Source organism: Chaetura pelagica, unplaced genomic scaffold (genome assembly GCF_000747805.2).
Source record: "Chaetura pelagica isolate M959 unplaced genomic scaffold, ChaPel_1.0 scaffold425, whole genome shotgun sequence".
Classification (NCBI taxonomy): domain Eukaryota; kingdom Metazoa; phylum Chordata; class Aves; order Apodiformes; family Apodidae; genus Chaetura; species Chaetura pelagica.
Genome location: NW_009953205.1, coordinates 5,157,694 through 5,182,693, shown reverse-complemented (window position 1 = coordinate 5,182,693; position 25,000 = coordinate 5,157,694). Strand labels below are relative to the sequence as shown.

General features: G+C 37.3%; 1 protein-coding gene across 1 annotated transcript in view; it reads right to left on the bottom strand.

Annotated features, from left to right (window-relative positions):
* URI1 (URI1, prefoldin-like chaperone) overlaps positions 1-16,790 on the bottom strand; it is a 29,944-nt gene extending 13,154 nt beyond the window's left edge. The window contains exons 1-4 of the mRNA XM_009997491.1: positions 16,782-16,790; positions 16,504-16,538; positions 12,380-12,458; positions 9,192-9,327 (exon numbers count right to left, since the gene is read on the bottom strand). Of these exons, the coding sequence (XP_009995793.1) occupies positions 9,192-9,327; positions 12,380-12,458; positions 16,504-16,538; positions 16,782-16,790 (259 nt within the window). The remainder of the gene's footprint in view (positions 1-9,191; positions 9,328-12,379; positions 12,459-16,503; positions 16,539-16,781) is intronic.
* Between the last annotated feature and the right edge of the window lie 8,210 nt (positions 16,791-25,000).

The following is a 25,000-nucleotide window of genomic DNA, read 5'->3' as shown; positions in this document are numbered from 1 at the left end:
CTTATATGTGGGAAGGAAAGCATGTATATTGTCTTCCATGCAAACAGGCTGCACAAAGCCCTCCATTAATGTTACTGGTAATATTCTCAAAAACTTAACCAAGGAGGTAAGTTAACTGTTCAGCAAATGTCACAAGCCAAAAAGCTGACTTTTGAGGTCAATAAAAAATAAGTAAGAATTGCCTTATTGAGTAAAAGTCTTCTACATGAAAATCATCCAGGTGGAGAGTCAGTTTTCGTGTGACAAAATTAGGACTGGTATTTGAAACATACCACTAAAAACCCTTTGAAATTTAATTCTTGTTGCTGCGGTCAAACATTTGTGTTACGATGGACACATGAAATATACTTATGCCCTAATAACTGTACTTCCAACACACGGCAGAAGACAGCTCTTCTGTCTGGGCAACTATGCTTTACTGCAATTTTGCAAACCTACTTAAAGAACTACACAGTTCTCAGACATCAGTTCATTTGAGACACTGTGCTCTATATCCCCTCGTGCCAATTAAGTAATGAATCCTTTCAATAGCAATTTATAAAATATTAAAAACTTAAGTTTCACTTTTACCTTAAAGTTATCATAAAAAACAAACTAATTTGCCAAAGAAGAAGGTCATAACCGCCTGAAAAGGAAACACAGCTTTGCTAAGACTCAAGAATTGGGGGAAAGAGGGCACAATTAAAGCCTTATACTAATAATATTAATAGACTTGCACTCTTTGTTCAACTCAAAACTAATACAAATGCAAATTTTCAGGAGGGAAGACTTACCACATAAATTAGTTTCAACAGAGGATCTCTAAGACCTTGCACCTACTGGTCCTATATACCCTGAAGGAGCTAAAAGCCTTTGTGAAGAAGTAAGCTGATTTTCTATTTTAAAATTCTTTTTTTTTAATCATTAAAGTAATACAAGAAGATGTCTCATACAATACGATGAAGGAGGCAAAGAGATCCTCTCATCCATGGGATCAGCAAAGTCACTCTCCAAAAAACTTTTTTAAGCAGTCACTCACTTCACAGATCTACCTAGATCCTTCCTTGGCTTTGCTTCTCTATGACACTCACATGACCACCATGTAAAAAAATCTCATACTCTTTAAATTACTTATTTTCACAATACACAAGCATGGCAGAGCATCCTGCTATTCCCATTTTACAGACAGGCATGTGTAATGAGGAAAAACTTAACCACAAAAAACTGTAGTTGAAAAATTATTTTCTTAGGATTCTTACTGTTTAACTCTCCTTTTGCCTGTTGACTTTAGTACCTGATCAAGTAACTCTCTGGTCTAGGGACTAATCCTAAAAAGTTATAGTACATACCTAGCTACTCCCCACAGCTTTCTGGCTAGGGCATGCCATTAGGATTGTTTCAGATTGCATTTACTGTAACAACAGGCCTTTCAGATAGGGATGTGTGAAAATACATTAATAATCACAGATAGACTACAGAATGTACTTAAGTAAACAAAATTAGTTTGTAGTTGTACTAACAAAAAAACCCCCACTACTTAGTGACTCAGATTTCTATAAACAGGTATCAGATCTCTACTTCCCCTCTGTGCAGACACGAGGGAATTATGCATGAAACAGCCAAGGCAAAACACAACTACCACCAAGCATGCAAAATTACTCTCATCCTAATTTTAACAGATTTAGTATTGTATGCTCTTTTCCCTGTTGGTATTTCACAGTGTATCAAACACAATTCCTTGAAAATATATTCCTTCCAGTAAATTGTTTAGAAAGAGCATTATGCATTTTGGAAAACACCACTCAAGCAAACGTCCATCCTTCCCAACAAGAAGCCTAAAGACAGAGCTCAGACTTTTGGGGTATTTCAAACAAATTAGCCTTTAAACCAAACAACAACATACATGTCAAATGTGCACTCATCTCCACTACTTAAGCTGTTGGTAAGAAATAATTTATAATTCTCCCCTGAAAAATGCTCTGCATTTCCATTTCCTACTGGATGAAATATTGCTTCCAAAAAGTGTTCGACATCTTGAGTGCTGCCAACACACACCCTTCAGAGGACACAGCTCCTTCCACACGCAATCGGGGTCCTGCTCCCCTCACAGAACTCCTCCGAGGGCCACCTCGTCCTCTGGCGGACACGGCAGCGATCACCTCTCGCATGCAGCTTTTATTCTTCAGATCATTCCCATCAACATCCCCCACAGCTTTTTCCAGTAATGAAAAGTCCCTCCAAAGTCCAAATCAAAGAGAGGCAGTGATCATATTTGTAGAAAATGCTCCCGTCTGTGCTTTCAGTTCTTAAAGGTAGTCTCAATATACACAAACATCTAGCTTGAGACCCATTTTCCTCAGGCTTTTATTTTACATTCATAGTAAATGTGTTGCTCAGCTGTTTCTTAACCACCAGGAGTGTCTCAGCCATTGCCTGTATATCTAAATATTGTTCAACAGCCATCTCGGTTACGCTGTTCCAGGAGCAGCAGCCCGTGCTGCCGCTTTCCGGACAGGAGCGCGTAGGTTTGCTCCGTTAGGTGAGGACACAGCGCATTTTAATTTAAAATGCTGTACAAGCATTAACTAATCTGCCCAGCGCCCTGTGAGGGAGGTAAGTATTACTCTCTCCTATTTTACAGATGAAGAAACAGACAGTTTAAGTGATTTGCCCTGGGCCACACAGCACGTCAGCGGACAGCGGGGATTACCACAATGCTCTGTCCCGGCATCCCTGTCCAGCCCCCTGGGCCGCTTCTGCCTCCCTTGCCAGCAGAGAGCCACGGCTCCCCATCAGCCAAAGGAGACCCCTTCCCAATGACAGGCGCCTCAGTGAAGAAGGGGTCTCCTGGAAAAGGGTCCGTGCAGGCAACTGCAGGGGAAGTTCAGGGTTTCATGTTTTAAACTTGCCACTGTGCAGCCTAAAATCCTCTAACAGCATTTCCTGAATTTTAAAATGTACCGTATCTAGAAGAAATAATTCACTTTACAAACTACAGGGTTTTTTTATTCTTTGAGACCCCCAGAAAAATATCAGTAGAGTAAGAGAGGCTCCATAGTCTCCTCCTCTTACTACCCTGTGGTTTAAGCTTCTTAGAGCCTTTTAAGACGGATTGAACCAGAGGCTGTTGTCCAACTTTGTCACATCCAATAATCTGGGAAAAGTCTGACATGGCTTTCAGGTGAACTCAAGTAGGTTCTATTTACATGTCTCAACTAAACCACTTGGAAAGACAATTCAGCACTACAGACAAGCCAGAGTCTCTAGGACTGTTTTCCAGGACAACCAAAAGGAAAAGGTGTTTGAATCAAACATCAGGATATGTAGATTTCCTCTGCACAGCAGTCTTTGAATATTTACAGGCAGTGAGATTTCTTTACATTTAGATCATTCTTTCCCAGCTCCCTTATTAGTCTAAAAGGACTTGCCTGGATTTCCTTACACTATGATTAGCTATTTTTAAGCAGCAGCCCTCTGCTTGCTATACACACACTGGTAGAGGAAAAAAATAATTGGAGAATGCATTTCATATTGTCGAAATGAAGTCCACCGAAGCCAGATTTTACAAGACATGACGATACACTAATGTCAAACTGACACAAATTCTCATCTATGCATTTTGGCTTTAATGGGTTAATTAGCTTGGCTGGATACAAATTTTAATTATCTGAGTTTGACATTAATGTCCTTGGAGTGTTGTCTATAAGGATTTGGTGAATCATAGACATTATTTTAGTTACTTCTGGAAACTGTGTGTTACACTGCGATTTAAATAGTAAGAACAGACAAGAATAGTGAGAACAGGTTGATCTATTTTGAAAAGTCAGACTTTGTGAAACAGGACAAACTGAGATGAAGCTGAAGTCTGCTCTACCTTGCTAGGTTCAGTCTTCAAGGGAGTCTCATGGATATAATATAAAAGACTGGAAAGTTAGGAAATAAGCTCCTTTGAGCAACTGCACTAGCTCTTTAGAATGCAATGCAACTCTTTGTGCAGTAGCTTTGCACCTTTTAAAGACAACCTTCATTCTGTTTTCCATGATTCCTTGGTACCAAAACCAAAGTACTTTGGATTTTCTTCTCTACAGATGTGTATAGATAATTTAGCACTAAGTAAATCTAATACATTTCTCTTTTAAGTTCACACACCTATGTTATTGCTAGAATTGTACTAATACATTTAAATTCCTCCTAAATGAAGGAAGGCGGCATTCAGACAATTCCTCTGTTGCCCAGTAAGAGTTATAAAAAGGTAGGGGCTTCTCTGAATCACAATATGTAACTTACAGAATGGAATCTCTTCTCCTTGCTATCTTCCACTGTGTTCTGGTTAAAATACCTAGACTGTGGCCCTGTGAGAAAACAAACACCTTGTGGGAACTACAGAACAAATTTAGAGCACTTAGCAGTGCACCGAACCAGCTCCTAACACAACAAGGGTAAGGAAGGAACTGATGGATGTTACCAAACCCAAAAGTGGTAATTGCAAAAAATAGTACTAAAAAAAGTTGAAAAGCACAATGAAAGAAAATTCTCCAGCACACAGGAGAAGGAAAAAAAAAAAAAAGGTTTTTTTAAAAAATAAAGCAACAGCTTGAGTTCTCTGTAACACTGCCCCCATTTTTCCCCCAAAAAAGTGAGTAGGTGAGTTTGTGTTACATTCTTTAGAACATACAGGAAGTTCTTTTCACCCTTGAATGAAATACAAAAACCTCTAAAGGCCTCACTCATTCACAGATGGGAAATGGAAAGCCTTCCTATCATATATTTTAGAGACAATATCCTTTTTTTTCTGGAAATGCTGATAAGGAACAAACTCAAACTGGTCCTCATCCGCATGGATCATCTTATTTATTAAAAACAATGGTATCTTTTAAACCCTGTATACTAAGCTATCGGTCAATTTTGATTGACACAAATATTTGTATTAAAGGTTACATACTGCAATTTACAATTGGGTACTATCACAATACTGTATGTTAATGTAATCAGTATTTTCATTTCATGAATTCATTTGCAGCATGACACTGCAAGGGTATTCTTACATATATTGAAGACACAGCTGCTAAGTAGTTCAACAATTCTCCTTTAAGTGGGATTTTTTTTTAATCCAATACATTTTTAACACAATAAAAACACTCCTAGTTCTGTGTGTGTTTTAATTTCCCACCTTTTTAAGTGTTTAGACACTTGGAACACCTAGCATACTGAATTAATCCACAAATATTTACAAGAAAAATCTATTTAATTTCTTTCTATAGTAACTACCACAGGGACTATTGTAATGAAAAATTTCCCATCTTAAAGAATTAATGCGATTACAGATACAGAGAAAAAACGTAATTTATATCATCACAAACACGTAAAAAGATATAATCCCATATCCACAAAAAGAATCTTTATTCCCTCTTTGAATTCTGAGACAATACAGTCTTGCCTTGAGGAGAACAGAAATATTATGAAGTACCTTAAGCAAGATAATTGTAAGAGAAAAACTACAATTGCATTATTGTTGTGCTAAACTGTGACATACTTAAAAAGCTAATTTCTTTTATTATAATGGAAATTGGTGTGCATATCCTTTAATCTACTTCAGTATTTCTTCACATTTTTACATGCAAACATATGTGTAAAGTGTTTCCCATTATCTGTAGTACCTGGCTTAGCAAACTGCAACAAATTTAAAACAATTAAAAATATACTTGGAAATTCCATAAACTTCACGAGATTTACTTTTTTTAACAGTTTTGGAACTGAACATCCAGAATGTCACAAAAATGTGCAGCAAATTAAAGATCTACTGCAACTCAGATATTATTCAAGAAGACATGATCAATATTTTATGAAAAGATAACATTTGACATGAGTGACTGCCCCAAATTTTACCAAATACATTTCAAACCAATAACAATGCTGAGCAGTTTGCATCGAAGTCAAAAGCTAAGAAAACAAAAATGTATCCCCAAAATAGGACTTTCAACAGCTATGCACAGTTGAAGTCCATTTACTTTTAAAAATTCAGAACAGTCACTCTTCAATTATTCCTTTCATTTAAATAAATTTTAACCAAGAAATTCATCTGCTGTGGCTGGGCACTTCTCTGTTCCATAGAAGCAAACATTTTTTTCTCTCATTCTCCTTTAAAAAGCAAATGTAACAAAACTACTAAGACAAAAAGGATGACCTAATTAGTACTAAGTAGCATTTAAAGCTTTAATATATAGTACATTCTTACTGCTACCTCTTAACTTCCAAGGTTTTACACTCTCTGACACTGTTTGGCTTATCGGGCCCTATTACTGCTTAAGCATGCAAGTTCACATTGTCCATTCTTGTATGCATTCAACATACACAGAAGGAATCAAACTCTTCAAGAAAATTCTCTGTGAGTCTTGATTAAATTAACTGTTAGGGCAGTGGTGTCCTCAAAGGTGAACAGGGTCACCCTTGGTGACCAGAGGTCTTCAACGGGCAGACCCATGCAAAACTAGTCAAAGGCAATAAAGAAAACTCCCCAGAACCAGCAAGAAAAAACACTGAGTGAGTGAGTTACAGGAATCTGTTATCCTCTTCTACCAAACAGCCAGTCCCACTAGAAAACTTAAACCTTGCACAGATGTTCTCCCACTCCTCACCACTCAGGAGAGTGAAACACCAAGAGATGGTAAGCAGTGAAAATGTATGACTTGTATTTATTTCCTTATAAGTCTTAATTTCTGTTAAAGCACTGAATTATTAGTGCTATACTAATTAATTTCATTCTGGTTATCTGAACAGATTTGACCAGCGAGTTATGAAAAAAATACCCATCTAAATTAAACAGAGTAATATTGGATATAAAAATGTAGGTCACTGAAGAAACAAACCATTAACAAATATTGCCAGCTTTCTGTTCAGGAAGCAATTTCAGCACGAGTCTTTCTTTGCTTTGTTCAGACCCCAATTCCTATATACCAAAGCCTTTAAGCACACACTGGCCTTAAGCACATGCTTAAAAAAGCTCTGCTGTGTTAGGACCTTCCGACTGGCACATGGGACATTGGGCACTGCTTGGAATGTAATCCCCTGCAGTAAGATGCCCTCTTTTCAGTGCGTGTGACCTACTCACAAAATTTATGTCCAAAACAAAAAGATTATGTACTAAAAATCAAATCACGTTGTGTCAATATAATGATAATGCCCCTGTACACTATGAAGCCCCTATGCTCACAAAATGCCAGTGAAAACAGAAGTCATACCTATGAAAATAACTAGAGTGCAATACAGAAAAGAGACTTCAAACTAGTACTTGGGAAACATCAGTTTTTCACATTTGCGCCGTAAGAGGCCAATTCATATTATATAGGAATGGTCTACAGGTCTTCCACATACATGACTTTCATTCCAATAAAGTAATAAAATCTCTAATATTCTTCTTTAAGTTGCCTGCATTTAGATTTAAAATTATTGAAAGAGTTTAAGTCAATTGTACTTTTTAAAGCAGAGAAGTTTATCTATGAAAAAATATTTTCTTTCAGAGTCTTACGTAGTAACATGGTTTCTATCATCCACAACTAAAAACAGTCCTTTAAAGTTTTTAGTTAATATCAGTGTTTTGGAGCCTCCCACTGGCAGCCATCACACAGATGAAGTGAACTATCAGCTGAGTGGAGGGTTTTTATCCAGTATCCATGACTATTTTGCTTTTTAAAAAATTAATATTTCTGACTTAGTATTTTAAAGATCATAAAGGAAAGAATCCAGCATTTATTGTGTGTCTCCCAGCAGACTACTTAATGTTCAAACCTCTACTGTGCAAAGGTCAAATTATTTCACTAAATGTAACAGTGACAAAAATATTCTGCAGCACTGAAAAAAGTATCAGATGATCAAGGAAAAAGATATGGACCTGAGATATTGCAAGAGTCATAATAAATAATGTAGATTCAGTTCAGTAAGAAAGAAAATTGCAGAGTTGTGTAAGGAGAACCAGATTAAGAAAGATAATAAGTAAAATACAAATTACATACTTTTGGCAATGCTCTTCATACAGGAGTATTTTAAAGTAATAAAGCAAAATAATTTTTATTTTAAAAAAACCCTACTTTTCTTAAACAAGTATCGCTTGCACAGAACGAAAAAACCCTTACTTATTCAGATAGGGAACCTCTGAGGTTCTGCTGCAGGCAGCAACATAGAGAGCTGAACTCAAACAAAACCCAGCACACAGGGTGAAGGCGCAGGGAGCGCCCATTCGGGAACGAGACAGATTACAGGTAAAACCAATATGAAAACTATGTATTTGAACACTTATTTGAAGCAAACAGCAAAGGCCAATAGGTACAAATTAATTTTCCATTTTATTGTGCTTTTCCCTCCTTAACATTTCTATCCAATATTTTAGGGTCTCATTCTTTTAACTAAAGAGGCTCCAACGTCTGCCATGCACACCACTTGCTGGTGGTCCTGGCTCTCCAAAGCCAAGATCTTGCCACCAACTAAAAAGACCTGGAAGCAAAACCAGAATTGCCTGTCTGCCTCTGTGATGTGCTGCTATGTAAGACCACTGTGGTGGTCACCACTGGCACTTGATCTGGGGAAATCCAGTGGATCTCTCCATCCTGATGGATAGGAATGCCAAGGACAGGAGACAGAAATGCAGCTAAGCTGTGAGGAAAAAACAAACAAACCAACAACAAGCACAAGTAAAGCATGTGTAGAGGGAGAAGAAAGCTGGAAAGCTGGAAAACTATTTGGACAATGGAAAAAAAAAAGAAAACAAGGCTGCAAAGAAATAAGAAACAAAACAAGGGCAGAGAATACAGGGAATAAGATAACTGAGTGCAGAAGTACAATGTGATGTACACTTTCTGCAAGAGAATACAGCATTTTGCACATTAAAGAAAAGTGACGGCGAGTTAGTTTGATATGGTTTCTATTTTTTTACTTCTGTGCATAATAAACAAAAGAAAAAAATGTGATCATTAAAACCTGGATTGCAGTATGTATTGTTAAAATAAAAGCTCTGGCTAGATGTTTAAAAAGGCTAGGCATATCCAATAAAATACCAAGCAAAGATGGGAAATAAGGTGCTAACTTGATTTTACATCTGAATTAGATTTCGGTTAATGAGCTCACAAAGAAAAAAAAATAGTGCAGATGCTACTAATTTCATGTATTAATACAAAGATACATACTTTTGACAATGAAATTATGTTAAGAAACATACATACGTTTTTTTCTGTGCTCAACCAGCTCAACAGCCTGCTTCGCTGAGCATTTTGAAAACCAGTTGTCCCCAAGCAGAACAGTAACCTCATTGGTGTGGACAAGTTTTCCTGGCATGAAGGCAAGAGGCCCAAAAGGTACCTGTCAAAGGCACAGAAGAAACTGCTGAAAATCACTATTAAAAATAAAACCTAGACAGTTATTCATGTCTTAGTAGGGTGGTTTTTTTTAAGTAAAATACAGAGTTGAAGAAATAAAAATTCTACAGCAGTTATTTAATTACTAATCCTTCATAAATATTCAATGACCAGATCCCTTTGAATTTAGTACTATACTTACAAAATCAGGAAAGTGGTATTTAACTTGACAAGTTGCTTTGTGACATAGAACTTCAGTGTTGGTGAATGGTCAAATGGAAAACAAATTCACTTTATCCTAACATGTAAACCTTGATAATAAAAATATCACTTAGGTGAGCTGCATGTATGTCATACACAGACTAACATTAATTTCCTGATAAAAGCAAGATTAGCTTTGCTAAAATTTTTGAAGTACTTGAATAAGTACAGTCAACTCAAAGAAGAGTACCTAATAATGTTGGTGTAAATTTGTGGGGCTACTAGCAGGATCACTGACCATGCTTAATGTCACTTTATCATTCACCTATATGCAGAGCTTGGAATGATGCCCCACTAAGCAATGCCTGTTCCCTAACGACTCTCCAGGCACTGGCACAAAACATAAAACCAACATCCTTCCAACAGGAACACATTGGTGATAAAAGACGATTTATAACTTCAAGAGGTGCTTCTCAAAGTGTTAAACCCATGTTCTAACACATATTACAGTGTTTGGGACATTGTTTTTATGAATTAAGACACCTTTCACAGCCCACACATTACAGACAGTGCTTAGGCAAGTCCCATCACTGAGAAGGAGTCTTGGCCACCCTCAGCCGCTTCCTATATCAGACCCTGCCATCCGGATGGACCTTGACAGGCTTGAGAGGTGAGCCCATATCAACCTCATGAAGTTGAACAAGTCCAAGTGAAAGGTCCTGCACCTGGGCTGGGTAATCCCAAGCCCAAACAGAAGTTTGGTGGAGAATGGATTGAGAACAGCCTTGAGGAGGACTTGGGGGTGCTGGCTGATGAGAAGCTCAAATGAGCCAGCAATGTGCACTCACTGCACAGAAAGACAACCTTGTCCTGAGCTGCATCAAAAGAAGAGTGGCCAGCAGGTCAAGGGAGGTGATTCTGCCCTTCTATATACTTGTGAGACCCCCCCTGGAGTACTGCATCCAGTTCTGGAGCCCTCAACTCAGGAAGGACATAAGAGCTCTAGAAATGAGTCCAGAAAAGGGCCCTGAAGATGATCAAAGGGCTGGAGCACCTCTCCTACAAGGACAGGCTGAGAGAGTTGGGGCTGTTCAGCCTGGAGAAGAGAAGGCTCCAAGGAGACCTCACAGCAGCCTTCCAGTGCCTGAAGGGGCTAAAGAAAGCTGGGGAGGGGCTTTCTACAAGTGATAGTGATAGCATAAGGGGTAACACTTTTAAGGTGGAAGAGAGGAGAGTTAGATTAGACATTAAGAAGAAATTCTTGACTGTAAGGGTGATGAGACACCGCAACAGGTTGCCCAGGGAGGCTGTGGATGTCCCCTTCCTGGAAGTGTTCAAGGCCAGGTTGAATAGAGCTTTGAGCAACCTGGTCTAGTGGGAAGTGCCCCTGCCTGTGCAGGGGGGTTGGAACTAGATTATCTTAAAGGTCCCTTCCAACCCAAACCATTCTATGATTCTTGCCCTCAGACCTACTGCCACCTTCCTGGCTGCCTTTGGGCTTCAGTTGCAAGTAAATTAGGAGACCTAAGTCAAATTAAATTTAAAATAGAGGTGACAAATAGCTAAGAACCACATCCACATCATTTTTTTCTCTTTTTTTCAGGTAAAAAGAGATCTATCTCAGCAGGTTTGCATCAGTGTCTTCTATTTTACTCCTCTGCTGCCTTCTTCATTTCCTCAGGATAGCCACTTGCTTTCTTACAGCATTTGTGCTGAAGCCAAGGACTTGGCCCAGTGACTGTCTCCCTGGAAAACCATCTTCCCTAGTTTCAGTATGCAGGAGGGTACCAATGCTTGAAACAGTTCTCCAGCAGGCAGGATCCTGACATTAAGACTATGTAGAATGTGCTTTTCCTGCATGTGTATCCATCCTGACTTGGCTTCCAAGTAGTAGAATGCACCATTTGCATGTTCACTCTTCCCCCAAAATGATGAAAGCAAAATTGAAAACATATGAAAATATTTGGCTAACAGGATAGGAACTATTTATATGCATTTAAAATAACAGATGTGAGTTGACATTGCTGCTTTAACTAAGAATAAGCCTTATCTAGCTTTTTTAAGGGTTTAAGGTTTTTTTCCATGCTTTGGAGCATGATCTTTTTGCTTACATGATGTGGCCACACATATACACATGGTAAATGGACAACACACAAAATCCCGAGCTGAATCATTAGCATAGGAAAGGGAAACACTCTCTCTTCTCACATGGTAAGTGTACTCCAGTGCCATCTTACTAACAACTCAACTCTACATGCTGAGCCAGGGTACCAAGGAAGAAAGCAGTCAGGCACTTTCCATTCAGTTACTTACAGCACAATTTCCCTCCCTTCGAAGATGAGAGAATAGCCACTTTGGTCAAATCAACAAGGTAAAGTTTACACAAGGAGCTGTGCAGTTGTTATGGAAGATTCAAAGCACCAGAAAAGATCACTATGTCAGTGTGAAGATTGGTGAAACAAAAATTAGCAACACTTTTTTAATGGAAAAAAACAATGTTCTAGGGTTTATTCCCATGAATCAGGAAATACTACAGCCACTTTCTTTTCAGGAAATGACTAAATACCGTAATTCAGTCATAATTGCAGGTTTTTTACACAATAGATTTACATATCAAAAACGTCAGGTTTTGTGTTAGCATTTATGTCATCAGCTCCCAGTTGTCAGTAACACTGTAATTTATAATGCATTCCAAGAAAAGAGAAACAAAAACAAAGGTATAACTATTACCATAATAAATGTAACATTAGAAAGAAGCACATGACAACCCACGTAACACTTCACTACTACTGCAAATACCTGAGTTACTAAAACTTCTAGACCATTGTCTTGTGTGAACTCTGCAGAGTACATACCATGATATCATAGGACAGTTTGTCAGGCAAGGTTCGGAGCCGTTCCTGAAGAGCCTCATAATCACTCTCTACCTTCTTCCTGTTGACAAATTCAAGTGGATTTAATTTCATACCTTAAGAGTTCACGTTTTTCTGCTAGTAATTCCACAACACACAAAAATACAGAAAAATAAAATACTTTACTCTTAAATATATACAATTTATAGATAAATGAAAACTTGGGGGTGACTAATCTAACAGCTAAATTATTTTAGAATATCATGTATTAAAATAATAGATTATTGTTTTAGGTTGTGCAATTCTCTTCCTGAATTTGAATTTTTTATTGTGCAAAGAATTAGTTCATTCACTATGATTTGGCATATCTCACTCCATGCTCATATTCAACAGTTACACCACCATCAGTATCTAGAAAAAGAACTGAAAATTCAGTTTATGCTTCTTAAGAGGCAAATTCTTCAAAGTATCACTGGTAACAGATAATTCATTACTTTGGTCTCAGCTGACATAAATGGGCAAAATTTTAATTAAATCTGATTTTCAGGTGAACTTTGTGTTCCTACCAAGAGTCAAAGATGGCTTGACCACCAGGATTCTGTTTCATCTTCAGTCCCTGAGAAGGGACAACATGGAACATCCCTTCTGCTTCTCTATTCCAAATGTAAATAAGGCTCATGCTACATGTTGCTACCCAAGACAGAAATGGCTTGGTGGACACTAGGCTAATTTTCCCCAGAGCAGACACCTGGCTCTTCAGAGGACTTTGTAAGATACAGAGCTTCAACTGCTGCAGGGGTCTTTCTTTGTGTGCAAAACAAACACCTGCACTCCCTCTAAAACAGCCCAAATTTGTGAAAACATTCTTAAGTACTTCAGTTTGGCTGGAAAGAATCTTTTAATGGATCACTGCCACTCTGAAGATGGTCAGAAATCAACTCTTGCATGAAGAAGCTGTTATATAAATGTCAGGTTTGTTACTGTTTACTTGTACTTCAAAACAGTAAACGTATATATGCTAGTAAACTCTGCAATAAAAGGCAACTGAAAGCACAGAGCAGCACACTTCACAACACTGACCCAAGATGCAAATTACAGGTTTTCTGAGGATGATTCAGGAAAGCAATCTCTAAATGTGCTGAAAAATGAATGTCATAGTTGATAGCACAACTCTCAGAATATTATCACTGATTTTCTTACATTCAAAGGTAGAATAAAATCTTCTTCAGCATTCGTTATGAAAAATTATCTGATACTCCTGTTTTGACTCATTTGCTTCCACAGCTGAACTCTGCTGTAATCACCCTACTTTATACCTGGAGTATTTAATATTTTAAGTTGCTGAACTGGTCCTGAAAAAAATTGAGGTTTTGATGCCACTTCAACATTAAAACCATCTTCCGTATAACCGATCAGCAAAAGATGTTTGCTGCTGCTCTGGTTTGACAGCAGATTTCTCCCAAACATTTTAGGCAAGTTTCTCTGTCCACTGTCCGCATCAAAATGAGAATATAATTCACTGCCTTCAAAGAGGAAGGGCAAACTCATTAATCCCAACAAAATTGACTGGGGTGTTTTTTTGGGGGGAATCAATAAAATGGCAACTTGGTGTCAACAATAACAATGAGTTACTTATAGATATTTACAGAATCCAGCTGTTGCCTCACAGAGATCTGTATCTGAGACACAGGCACTGATGCACCCCAACTGCCCACTGAGAAACAAACACAATCCCCAAGCCAAAGGCCTTGCCCGTGTCTCAAATGGGAAGGTAAGACTTCATGGGAAAAGAATGGTAAGAAAATCCCCACACCACTTGCAGCAATATTAAACATTTCCATTGGTTCATGGCTGAAAGTCACTCAACATTTCTTCACTAATCTGAAAAGAAGATACTGCCTTTATGGTCTGACTCTTTCCTGTCACTGAATAATCTGATTAGGGCAGAGGAGACTTCACTTGCTACATAAGCTGTTTTGCTTTACAGAGCAAAGAATGTTCCTTTTTTCAGTGGGACTACTGCCTTTTGTTGACCAGACCTCCACCATGGGACTCTTAACAGTGCAGCCATATCCTGAGCTGGACCATTGAGATAAAATTAAAATCAAGCCTTTTAATTAATTTGCCTAAAACAGAATTATTTAAGGAAGGAAGGTGATCTCCTTCTTCACCTATAGCTGATGGTGACACTGGCTCTGGGGTGTGCCAGCACTATGCTCAGTCCTGATAAGCACTGAAGAAGGAAGTGAAGGCGGAAGATGAACATTGGGACTCCAGCTATGACCATGTCCCTAGCAGAGGAAATGCATGTCTAGGTGTTTATACCCGTACCAGACCCACTACTGGCTCCATGGCTTTAGAAATATACTTCAAGAACTGTACTAAAAAATGAAAAAGAAAATAATTTAATGGAAATCCATTGAAGCTGACCCTTTAAAAACTCTATTGTTATTCATTCAATTCTATTTAAAATTCTTCTGTGTCACTGACTACTTAAAAGGTCCTACATGAACAAATTACTCAGTTGAAACAAGAGTACTCAACTCTTGCACAATCAAGATCTAAATAAGGGTACTAATTTTTAAGTAATGTTTTGTAAAGTAAAGATTGTATGGATGCTGTATAAACTGCTTTTCTAAATAAAAGATACCAGTAAGTTAGGTTTTTCTTCTGACATTCTACACCCAAAACCCAGAAGTTTACAGGGCCATGGCCAGAGTTTGCACAAAAACAAATACCCAGGAAATTCCTTCCTCAGCCAACTCTCCCACCGCACTCCACAAACTTCAGCCATTTTTGTAAGAGGAAACAGAAGTCACAACTTTCCAAACTTTAAAAAATCTACTTGAATTTTCAGACTTCCTGTCAATTAGTTTATTGCTGAAAAATACCGTCTCATAGTGAAAGAACACGCACAATTTCATGGGAGACCAAATTCGTATGGATGCTGACTGCAAAGCTCCTGAGAAAGTATGAGTGCTGAGCATATTCTGCCTGACTTCACCACAGCAGCACCAGTAGGCACACTTCAATAATATTTCCCTTATTGAAAATTAATGCAGTCCCTGAATTTTAAACATAAATGAAACATATTAGTTTTAGATTATTTTTGCAAGCCAATAGTCAGAATTTAATATGATGATGTGTATAGATTGCCTTGATTTTTTTTTTCCTCTTATCCAGTGCTTGCAGCCTATGTGCATTTAAACTAAAAACATTTGATACACACTAAATATAAATTATTTGCTTGGAGATCTTTCAGGCATGAAGAAAAAGCCTCTTAAAATAAATTTAAAATATTATATGCTTGATGGTGTATAACCAAAGGTTTAATCTCACCACTAAAGGGGCAGTTGCTGTGATTCTGCAATAACCCTGCAGACAATAATCAAGACAGCTCCTGTTGTTCTCTCAGTAACATCATGGTAAACACAGCATGGATATATTGTAATTTGATATCTGTAAGATCAACTGTTATATCTCACAGTAACTCATAATATAAGATTTCATTCACCATTAAATGTACATTTTCCTCAGATGCCACACAAAACTATTATTTACTAAGCATGTTTTCTATTAGGCATAGATTGCCAACAGAGAAAAAAAGTGCCCAGAGATAATTTTTTTACATAACAAACCGCTTTTCTAAGCATGACATACTAAGCTTTATCACATACTTTACTGGGAGAAAAAAAACAGGGAAACATTACTTTCATATTGTTTTAGCAAATGGAGTGGGGTAGGAGAATTTCCTTACTTGTTCCATAGTTAGCAAGAAAACAAGAGTGATTAATTCTACCCTGGGAGTACCTTTTCACCAACCAGGCAAATTCAGCATTCATCCCACCAGATTACTTGAGGAAAAATGACAAATGAGCTGGGTATTTAAAACAGAAGTATAAACACTAAGGCTCAGTGTATTTGTGATTTAAAGTAATGATACCAGTGGAAAATATATGCATTTTAAAGCAAGTACACTGCAACAATTCTCAGCTATCACCAACTACAATCCCCAAAACATGCTAGCAGGATTTAGCTATCAACAGAATAAATAGCAATACTTTACTAAAATATAACTAGGTTACTCATCAGTATTTTAGGCATGTAATCAAACATTTTTCACTTACCAGTGCTGGATTTTTTCTTGGCAGCTAGTGACCACCTGTCATTAAAACAGATAACTACTTATGAAAAAAGAAGGGTAAGCACACAGCTGCAATGTCAATGCGTCAGAAACTAGAACAGTAGCTTTACAGATTTGGTGGTGTCTCTATATACATTTTTATTTGTCGGTGCAAAGGCATGTGAATGGTAAATCTTAAGCAGCACACTTTGTCACACACTAATGCAGACTGATAAACACAGAAAAAACTACAGCTTTTCAATTCATATTTTGGTACAATACCTGCTCCATAACTATTAGGTGACACACAATATAAGGATAAGTAGTAGTTTGTGCAATCTGCAGATCTGTTTTCAGTGTCACATGTTTGCAGAACAAGAAAATAACATCAATTATAACAAGACATCAATGTAACTTCCATACTCACTCATTAAAAAAACAAAAACAAATGAGCCACACAGCACCAAGAATATTTTTTCCTTTATCAGTGCATCAACAAATGTTGCACTGACCATTTTTAATTGAAAAAGAACAAATTAATTTTGTGGTGTTTAAATACAGAATATTTGACACCATTACAGGCTGCTGGCTTCTCCTCTGTTGTTTCTGGGTGTCAAAAAAGGAGAAGTTTTAATGTGAATATTTCACTTATTTCTTTATAACACAGGCTTTCACAAGTGATCCAAAATAACTTACAAAATGACACACATTGCTAAAATTAAATACTTTTTTCTTTTTTAACTATATTTTTTAGACTATGTAGCTATAGCAAACAGACAAGATGCTGAAACCTGTGACCTTCTCTGCCATAATTACATGGAGATTTTGTCTTTCGAAACAGTGTGATCTCTGAATAATAGTTACCAAAACTATAACGCAAACTATTTCATTCAATTATATGAAATGCAATGAAGCCTTAATGCAATTAAACATGTCTAGACATCTTCTCAATATAAGCAATTTTTATATTTTTTTTACAAATTTTGTTTTTCCTATAGCCAAAATAATGCTAACATTTGAATGCAATTAATGAGAAAATTTGCAGAGAAAACAATAACATACATTCAAGTACCACTGAAATCACTGGAGCAGATAATTCTTTCTTTTTTTTCCGAAACAACAGAATGAAAGACTTTTTTTTTTTCAGTTAGCATATGTGCAGCTATTACAGAACAGATCTCAGAACCTGCACTTCCTACTCATATAGGAGTAGAAAAAATTGGACTACTTTGTGAGCTAGTAATTCTTTAAATGGTGTAAAGTAGTTAAATGAAAAAGATCAGCTCTACATTTGTGGTTATGCTATTTCATAATCTATCAGGAAATTCTGCCATGTATCTCGTCTCAAATAAGCAAAGTTTGATTTTATCATTTGATTTAAACTCCTGTGAATCAAATGCCTAGCAGACATTTTCCTTAATGTGCAAACTAACCACTTTGAAGTTTAAGAGTATATATACAGACTTCTACAGGACATCAACGAAGAAGTTTAACTAACACTATTGATATTAAGCTAATTTTAAGAGTCCAGTTTCTGAAAAAGTTATAAAACATACAACACAGCAAGGTTTGGTAACAATGCTAACACACAATGGAACCCTAACAAGAAGAAGAGCCAGAGCTTCTACCAACAGCCTTCATTCATTCTTTCAGATTTGGTAGCAATTGTGAAGTACCCAATATAATTAAGCATACAAAAATCTTTATGGTAATCTTATAAGAAAGTTACATATTAATTGTCCCACTGCAGATGAAGATGGAAAAGCCAGGAAGCTTTCCATTCCCAATACATGACTTTCCATGCATGAAGTGAGCTAAAAACACAAAAAGAAAAGCCCTGAAAACCGTAAGAGCAGCATGTTCATTAACCTCTACATGATAATCCTTTCGTAGCTGCATATTAACTAGTTACATATTCATAATCATTTACATTATTTAGAGGACCTTCTATGAAAATTTCCAAGCTATATCCATTAGCTGCAATGTTAAAGGTTACAGAAGACAGTCTACTTAATGTTTCCAGGAAGCTTTTTTAATTAGTAAATATGTAAATTGGGCATATATGCTTTTTATGTTTTTAAAAAATAGCCCATCAGTAAAATAGCACAGGTGCATATGCTGCTTCCATCACCCTTTATCCCATTTAAAAAAAAAAAATCAATAACACAAATCAATTTTAATTTAATCCTTCTTCTTTGATATAATCTCTCTCGAAGGGATAGTAAAGGGTGGAACTGACAAACCTGTTCTTCTCAGTGGCCAGCATAAAATGAGACCTCTTACAGAAGTGCTAAGACCACCTTAAAATACCACTTTAAAAATGTTTCACGCTGCAGTTTGGAACTGAACTCTAATTAAAAAAAAATAAATAAATATTGAAAACCAGATGAAGATCAATTACACATATTTTCTTTATTAGGTCAGTCCCACTGTATGGACAACAACTGGTCTTACCACAGCAAAGAAACAAATGGATAAACATATAAACAAATATTTGATTCCTCGCCTTTAATCAAACACTGGAAACCCATTAGTCTATCTTCCATATATAATTTATGTCCCGAGTTACAATTAAAGAATGAAAATTCCTCTCAGCGTAAATAAAATAAATTACCTGATTGTTTGCTTATTTGAGTTCAGTTTGTCTGGGCACCCAGTGCCACCAACTGTGTGTTACTTTTAAGACATTGCAGTGGAAGTGGCAGCAATAAACTCAAAATTCTCACTTTTTAAGCATAAAAATGTATAAGCTTTTGCACACATGTAGTTATCAATGGCTCATCTGCATACTCAAATATTTATTAAACTATTCTTGCAGCAAACTTAACACTACCTCATCAGGCTGAGTAACTTAACCACTAACACCAGTCAGGAACAGGGCTAGAAACCAAAGCCACATCTCCTAACTCAGCAGGCAGGCACTACAATCACTTGCAAGGTTTCCTAGGGAACTAAGACAGGTAAGAAGGCAGCACAGAGCTGATTCTTACTTATTGATGCCCATGGGTCTCTAACCTGTTCCACATTACTCCACCTTTCCCCAGCAGGTCCTCCCCCTCGTCTACAAGGGCACATCTTTCTTCCACCTCATTTTTCCTTATCTGTTGCTTCTGCACATGCTCCCATTACTAACAGCTGAATGTAACTCTCAGTGGTGCTTCTAATTATCAGGGTGGTACACGAATGGTCTCCTCTCCCCTCCACTCCAAGACTACTTTGTTCTGTTTAGGTAGTTCTCCAAGGTGGAACGCATACATGTGAATGTCTCTCTCTAGTAAGCAGCTAGATAGACATTGCCTACAAAGGTGATGGGTTTTAGCACACTGCGGGTAATTCTGTCTCTCATTGCCCTGAACAGCAACAAGGCAAGCTGCCAAGTCAGAATTTTATTTATGTCTCAGCTTGTGAAAAATTATAAGGAACAGAGCTGGTACTGGTATCACCTGCTGACAGTTTCCAGTACCAGTGCTAAACCTGCTGTCTCTGAGCCACATAATTATGTTCAAGTCTAAAGAACTAGCAACTGGTATTTTTAAGATGAAAGTTAAGTTAAACAAAAACTATGAAAATAAAAATGCCCCATCAGATTAGGAACTCCTAAATGAAAGAGAAGGCATTTCCTCACTTGTGGGTATGAACATGGAAACGTGCAGCATGGCACAAAAGCCAAGCTTCCACTTACACAAACTGCAAGGTAGGCATCTACCAGGCCAAGCAGACGTGCGCTGTTGGCACATGCACACCTGAGTATTTTCTTCAAAACTGTGGCTCACAGTCTGGCTGGTCTACTGAAATTAAAAGCTAGGGACACAGATCTAATCCCAGCTCTGATTCTATTTCTTCTATATGGCCTTGAGCAAATCACAACCTCTCAGTCTACATTTCTTCATCAGCAAAATGGGGATAATAGTATTAACCTACCCACCTCAGAGTGTTTAATGATGATTAATTAATGTGAGAAAAGCACTCTAAAGATGTAAGAGCACTATATAAGTGATAAAGCATTATTTACCACTTGAAAAATAATCTGAATAAAATCAGATATGCAAGTAATTTGTTTACATGTAGCAATAATATAATTTGTGACTATTTAATCTTGAATTAGTTTCACTTTAAACATCCCTTTCAATCACATTTCCAGTTACTTAGGGAAAATGACAGTATGGAATACTTTTTTGTGGAAGCAGAGCAAGTAATAAGGTGGTAATTAAAGTAAGGGTCTAATAAAGTCTAAAACCAATTGTCTTCAGGAGACTGTCCCTGCCATTTGGGACTGTGTAAATAGCTCAGTCTCAACCTTGGTTCTGGAGTTCAGAACCTTCCAGGAACCACAATGGAAGCGCATGCTGGTTTTCTGAAATGCAGACCCACGTTTGCAAGGCTTACGATAAATCCAAGATAATTTCCACTACTGACCCAATTCAGGTGACTCCAAATCTGAACAATTTTAACTGCTTAACCTTCTACATTCAAGTATTTACTGCATTTGATACAAGCACATGAGGTGGCTCCATCTGTAAATGTTTGCAATATCAAAACCTACTCTGCCATGTAACTCATGCATGAGATTTCTATGCTGCACCCCCAAAACCTAAAAGTTTAATGATGAAATAACCAGTTCACAATATGACTTTACATTACAGAAGAACACTAATGGGTGGTCAAATATTTAATCATCTCTTGGTAACAAGGATGTAACAAGCCACATGCAAAATAAACATTTAAAATGAATTTTCATTTTTTCCTCTAGGAAACTACACAGTACTTGCCTAAAACACAGCGATCAATGATGGAGAAAGACAGAATTAACATTTGCACAATTGTTTTTCCTAGAGCCCCATTTTCAACCAAAAAATGAAAAAAAAACCTATTAAAAGTTCTTCAGTGTGTTGGCACACTGCATGATCTAATGGAAAAGGAAGTGAGCATTTCTGAACTCTCATATTCATTTATTAAATCATACTACTCAAAACCACTACATTTCAACAAATTATTAATATAAATTCCCCTTTGGGTGCAAACTTTTGCCTTTTGAGGAAACATGTTGGGGAAGAATACTGAAGAAAAAGAGAGACTGAAAGAAATATGAACCAAGGCAAACTTTTTTGTAAAGGAAAAAAGTATTTTAAAATATAACCACAATTTTTACCTGTCCCTGCAAGAAAACAAGTGGACATGTACTATTTTTATATTGCGTACACACAAGTGGGTCTCTCAGTTTTAAAGTAGTACAGAACTATTATTTATCAAGAAATAAAAACTAAGTTATGACCAAAATTATTTCTGAGAGCTTAAAAACTCTAGTTGACATATCTAAGAATTATAAATCAGACACAAAATACCTAATCTCCTCTTCACCAGCTGCAGTTCTGCCCCCTAAGGAGTATTTTATGTTGAGACCATTGCTGTGGTTACAGCTCAGGTAGACAAAGAACTTAGTGTTACCTGGCTGTCCCTGCACAGGGACACGTAAGCCTGGCAGCCCACTCCCCTGTGACAGCCAGGCAGGCAGTGTCAGCCTGTACGAGATGGCACCCTTCTTCCTTGCTGCCAGCCATGAGTTCCCAACACCTTCATACTGTTCTGCTGTTTGTTTGTCCCCTTTGGGAGTCACTTTAACCCACAAGCGCAGCAAAAATCCCAAAGGCCATAGGATGTTTTCCACTGACTGAGTTTAATTAGCTCTAAAACCAACTGAAATGGTGCAAGAAAGGAACTAACTGGAGTACGGTCTTGTCTTCTACTGGCAGCATGTCATGTAACCTCAACTTGAGACAGAGCTAAGGAACTTCTAACTAAATATTTTAGCTTACTTCAGGCAAATGTATTCCTGTGCCTATGCCATATTCAAGCTAGTTGAGGGACCAAAACAGCAAGACACCAATTTAAGCATAGCACTCTCATAACCATACTAACCAAACATCTCAAGCAGGTTTGGCAAGTTTTGATGTAGCCTATGGTGCAACAACTGTGCTGCTAGTAATATCCGAGTTAACTAGCTTCAAACTGACAGGAACCCGGCCACATGCCTCACAGTCATACCTTAAGGCTGTGGTTCAACATTCAGCAACAGTCCTGACTAAACTAGTCATCATTCTCCCCCATGTCTCCAGCTACTCAGTTCTTCCATTTTATCCCTCCAACCCAGACATGATCTGTGATGCTACACAACATACCACACTGAGGAACCACACTGGCTGAAAAATAACCTTGAAAGAAAAAATAAGCAAAAAAGATAACAGCAAAGTCTGCTTTTAAGCTGGATTCCAAGCCAGGTCACTGAGCACTCTCACAAATGTGCCACCCTAAAACTCCTCAAGGGGTGAAGAAAGCAATCAGAAAAAACCCCTAAGATTAAAAAGCTGATCACCAAATTAATCTCCCATTTTACAACAGTGAAATTGCAGCCTATGCTGACAAGCAAGAGGAACCACAAAACCAGCAAATGCACAGTACAGCCCAGTGTCCTAAAGCCTCACCACAAAAAAATAAGAAATCTTAGTGCAGTAGTTGCTGCTGTGAGGGCCTCAAGATGGCAAGCTCCAAGCTAGCATACCTATCTGCTAGGCTGGGGCTTCGGATTAAAACAAAATACAACCTCACAATCTCAAAGGAGGAAAGAAATGTACTTGAGGCAAGGGGTCCCCCAGTTAATCTGTGAAGACATGAGCATAATTTCTAGAACAGAGACCTGCAAAGATGCAAGAGATACTTCAGATGATTCCATTATCACTGCATCTACCCACAAAATCTACAGAAAGCTAAAGGAGCAGAACAATTTAGTAACGTTTACATTTTGTGGATATGATCTCATCTACACATTTTGGTTATCAAAGAGGTAGGACATATACCCATATACCCATTCCAGAATTAAGGCAACATTCTCTACTTGAATATAAAACTTAGCCAGAAGCAGTCAGCCTCAGGACTAATTTATATAGGAGAAAGAAAAAACAATTTAGAAGAGCATAAATTCAGGATTCTGTGATTTGTTCCCTTGTCACTCACCTATTAAGTTGTTTAACTGTAATAAAACTTGAAGTACCCAGGATCTTGAAAACAATTTGGAAATTGCCCCACCGTTTAAATTCATAAAAATTGATAATATATCATAATACACAGTGGCCAATGAGTCACAGTAATAGCTGCACTGAATTTAACTGTGCTTTGTTGTCAAACTCAGTGACTGGAGAGTTGCTTCCTTGTCCTAATTTTCCTAAAGGGAAAATTATAAAATGTGTTTGGCAGTGCAATGCAAAAAAGAAAAAAATAATCCAGAATTCCTATTGCCAGCTAACACTGGAATCCTTTAGATTCTCTGTGCCTGTGTTTGCACTCTACAAATGTCTCTTGGGTCTAATTGGTTCAGTAATGTCTCCCATTATGCATATCTTCACTGCACTGCTCAGGAACTACAGAACATACCAGCCCACTGTAAATTCACTGTCAATACAAGTCCTACCAAATGATACAGAACCGACCTGTCAAGTATCTAACAGTCAGAAATCCCAACCCATTTGATTGTAGGATTAAATGTGTATCCATTATTATGTTTAAATGCAGGCTTCATTCATAGCATGCCAATCTACCAATTTAAATATTAATTAATAATTCCTGCACTAACTTGCAATAGATTTAATGCAGTATTTTCAGCTAACATACATTACTTTTGCAGGTAATCCATGATGCACACATTATGTTCTTCTTACAGAAATATTCAAAACTTTACACAGGCACTGCACTTCCAATGATGGTCTTTATCATGAAAATTACGAGATATTCTTTTATAATTTATCCCCAAGATACACATTCTAAGTCATATTTTTATACAAAGTGCCTTTAGTGGGAGCACTGAAAATTGCTTTTAACAGTTTGGTCCTACTATCGCTACAAATTAACAAGATGAAATCTATTCAACAGGCAAGCAGTTCTAGACAAGAACTAAAATTACTTTTCACCAGGGGTCCTAAACCTGGAAGTTGCAGCCGCAATCAGATTAGAGATAGAAAGTCATGAACATCCTGTTCTTTTAATATTTTTAAACAGGAAGGAAGCCTCAGTTCACGTGTTCTCCAGAGCAGCTCTTAAAAGCTCAAAATTGTAGCTGAACCAGGTTGTACAATCGCCTGGATGTTAAAATCATCAACCATGATTCAAACATTACCTTTAATTCTGCTGCATTTAACTGTTACACTGAAGGTTGCCTTCAGACTAACAGGAATGAATGGGCTTCTTTATACTTAATTAAGTGTCACTGGGATGGCACAATGTCACAGTAATTAAAAGAAATGTATGTGCTTGCTTAAATGCCAGTGTGTGTGTGTATATATATATATAGTTCTGGCTAAATAACTTGACTATTTGTTATGATGCTCATACTTCGGTTACTAGTTTACCAAAGTACTGGAAAACAAAGTCTCCCTCATTTTTCTGCTGAGACCAAAACAAGAGCCTTCAACTTCAGTAATTTTGTGAGAAAAATACAAATCTCCAAAAAGTGG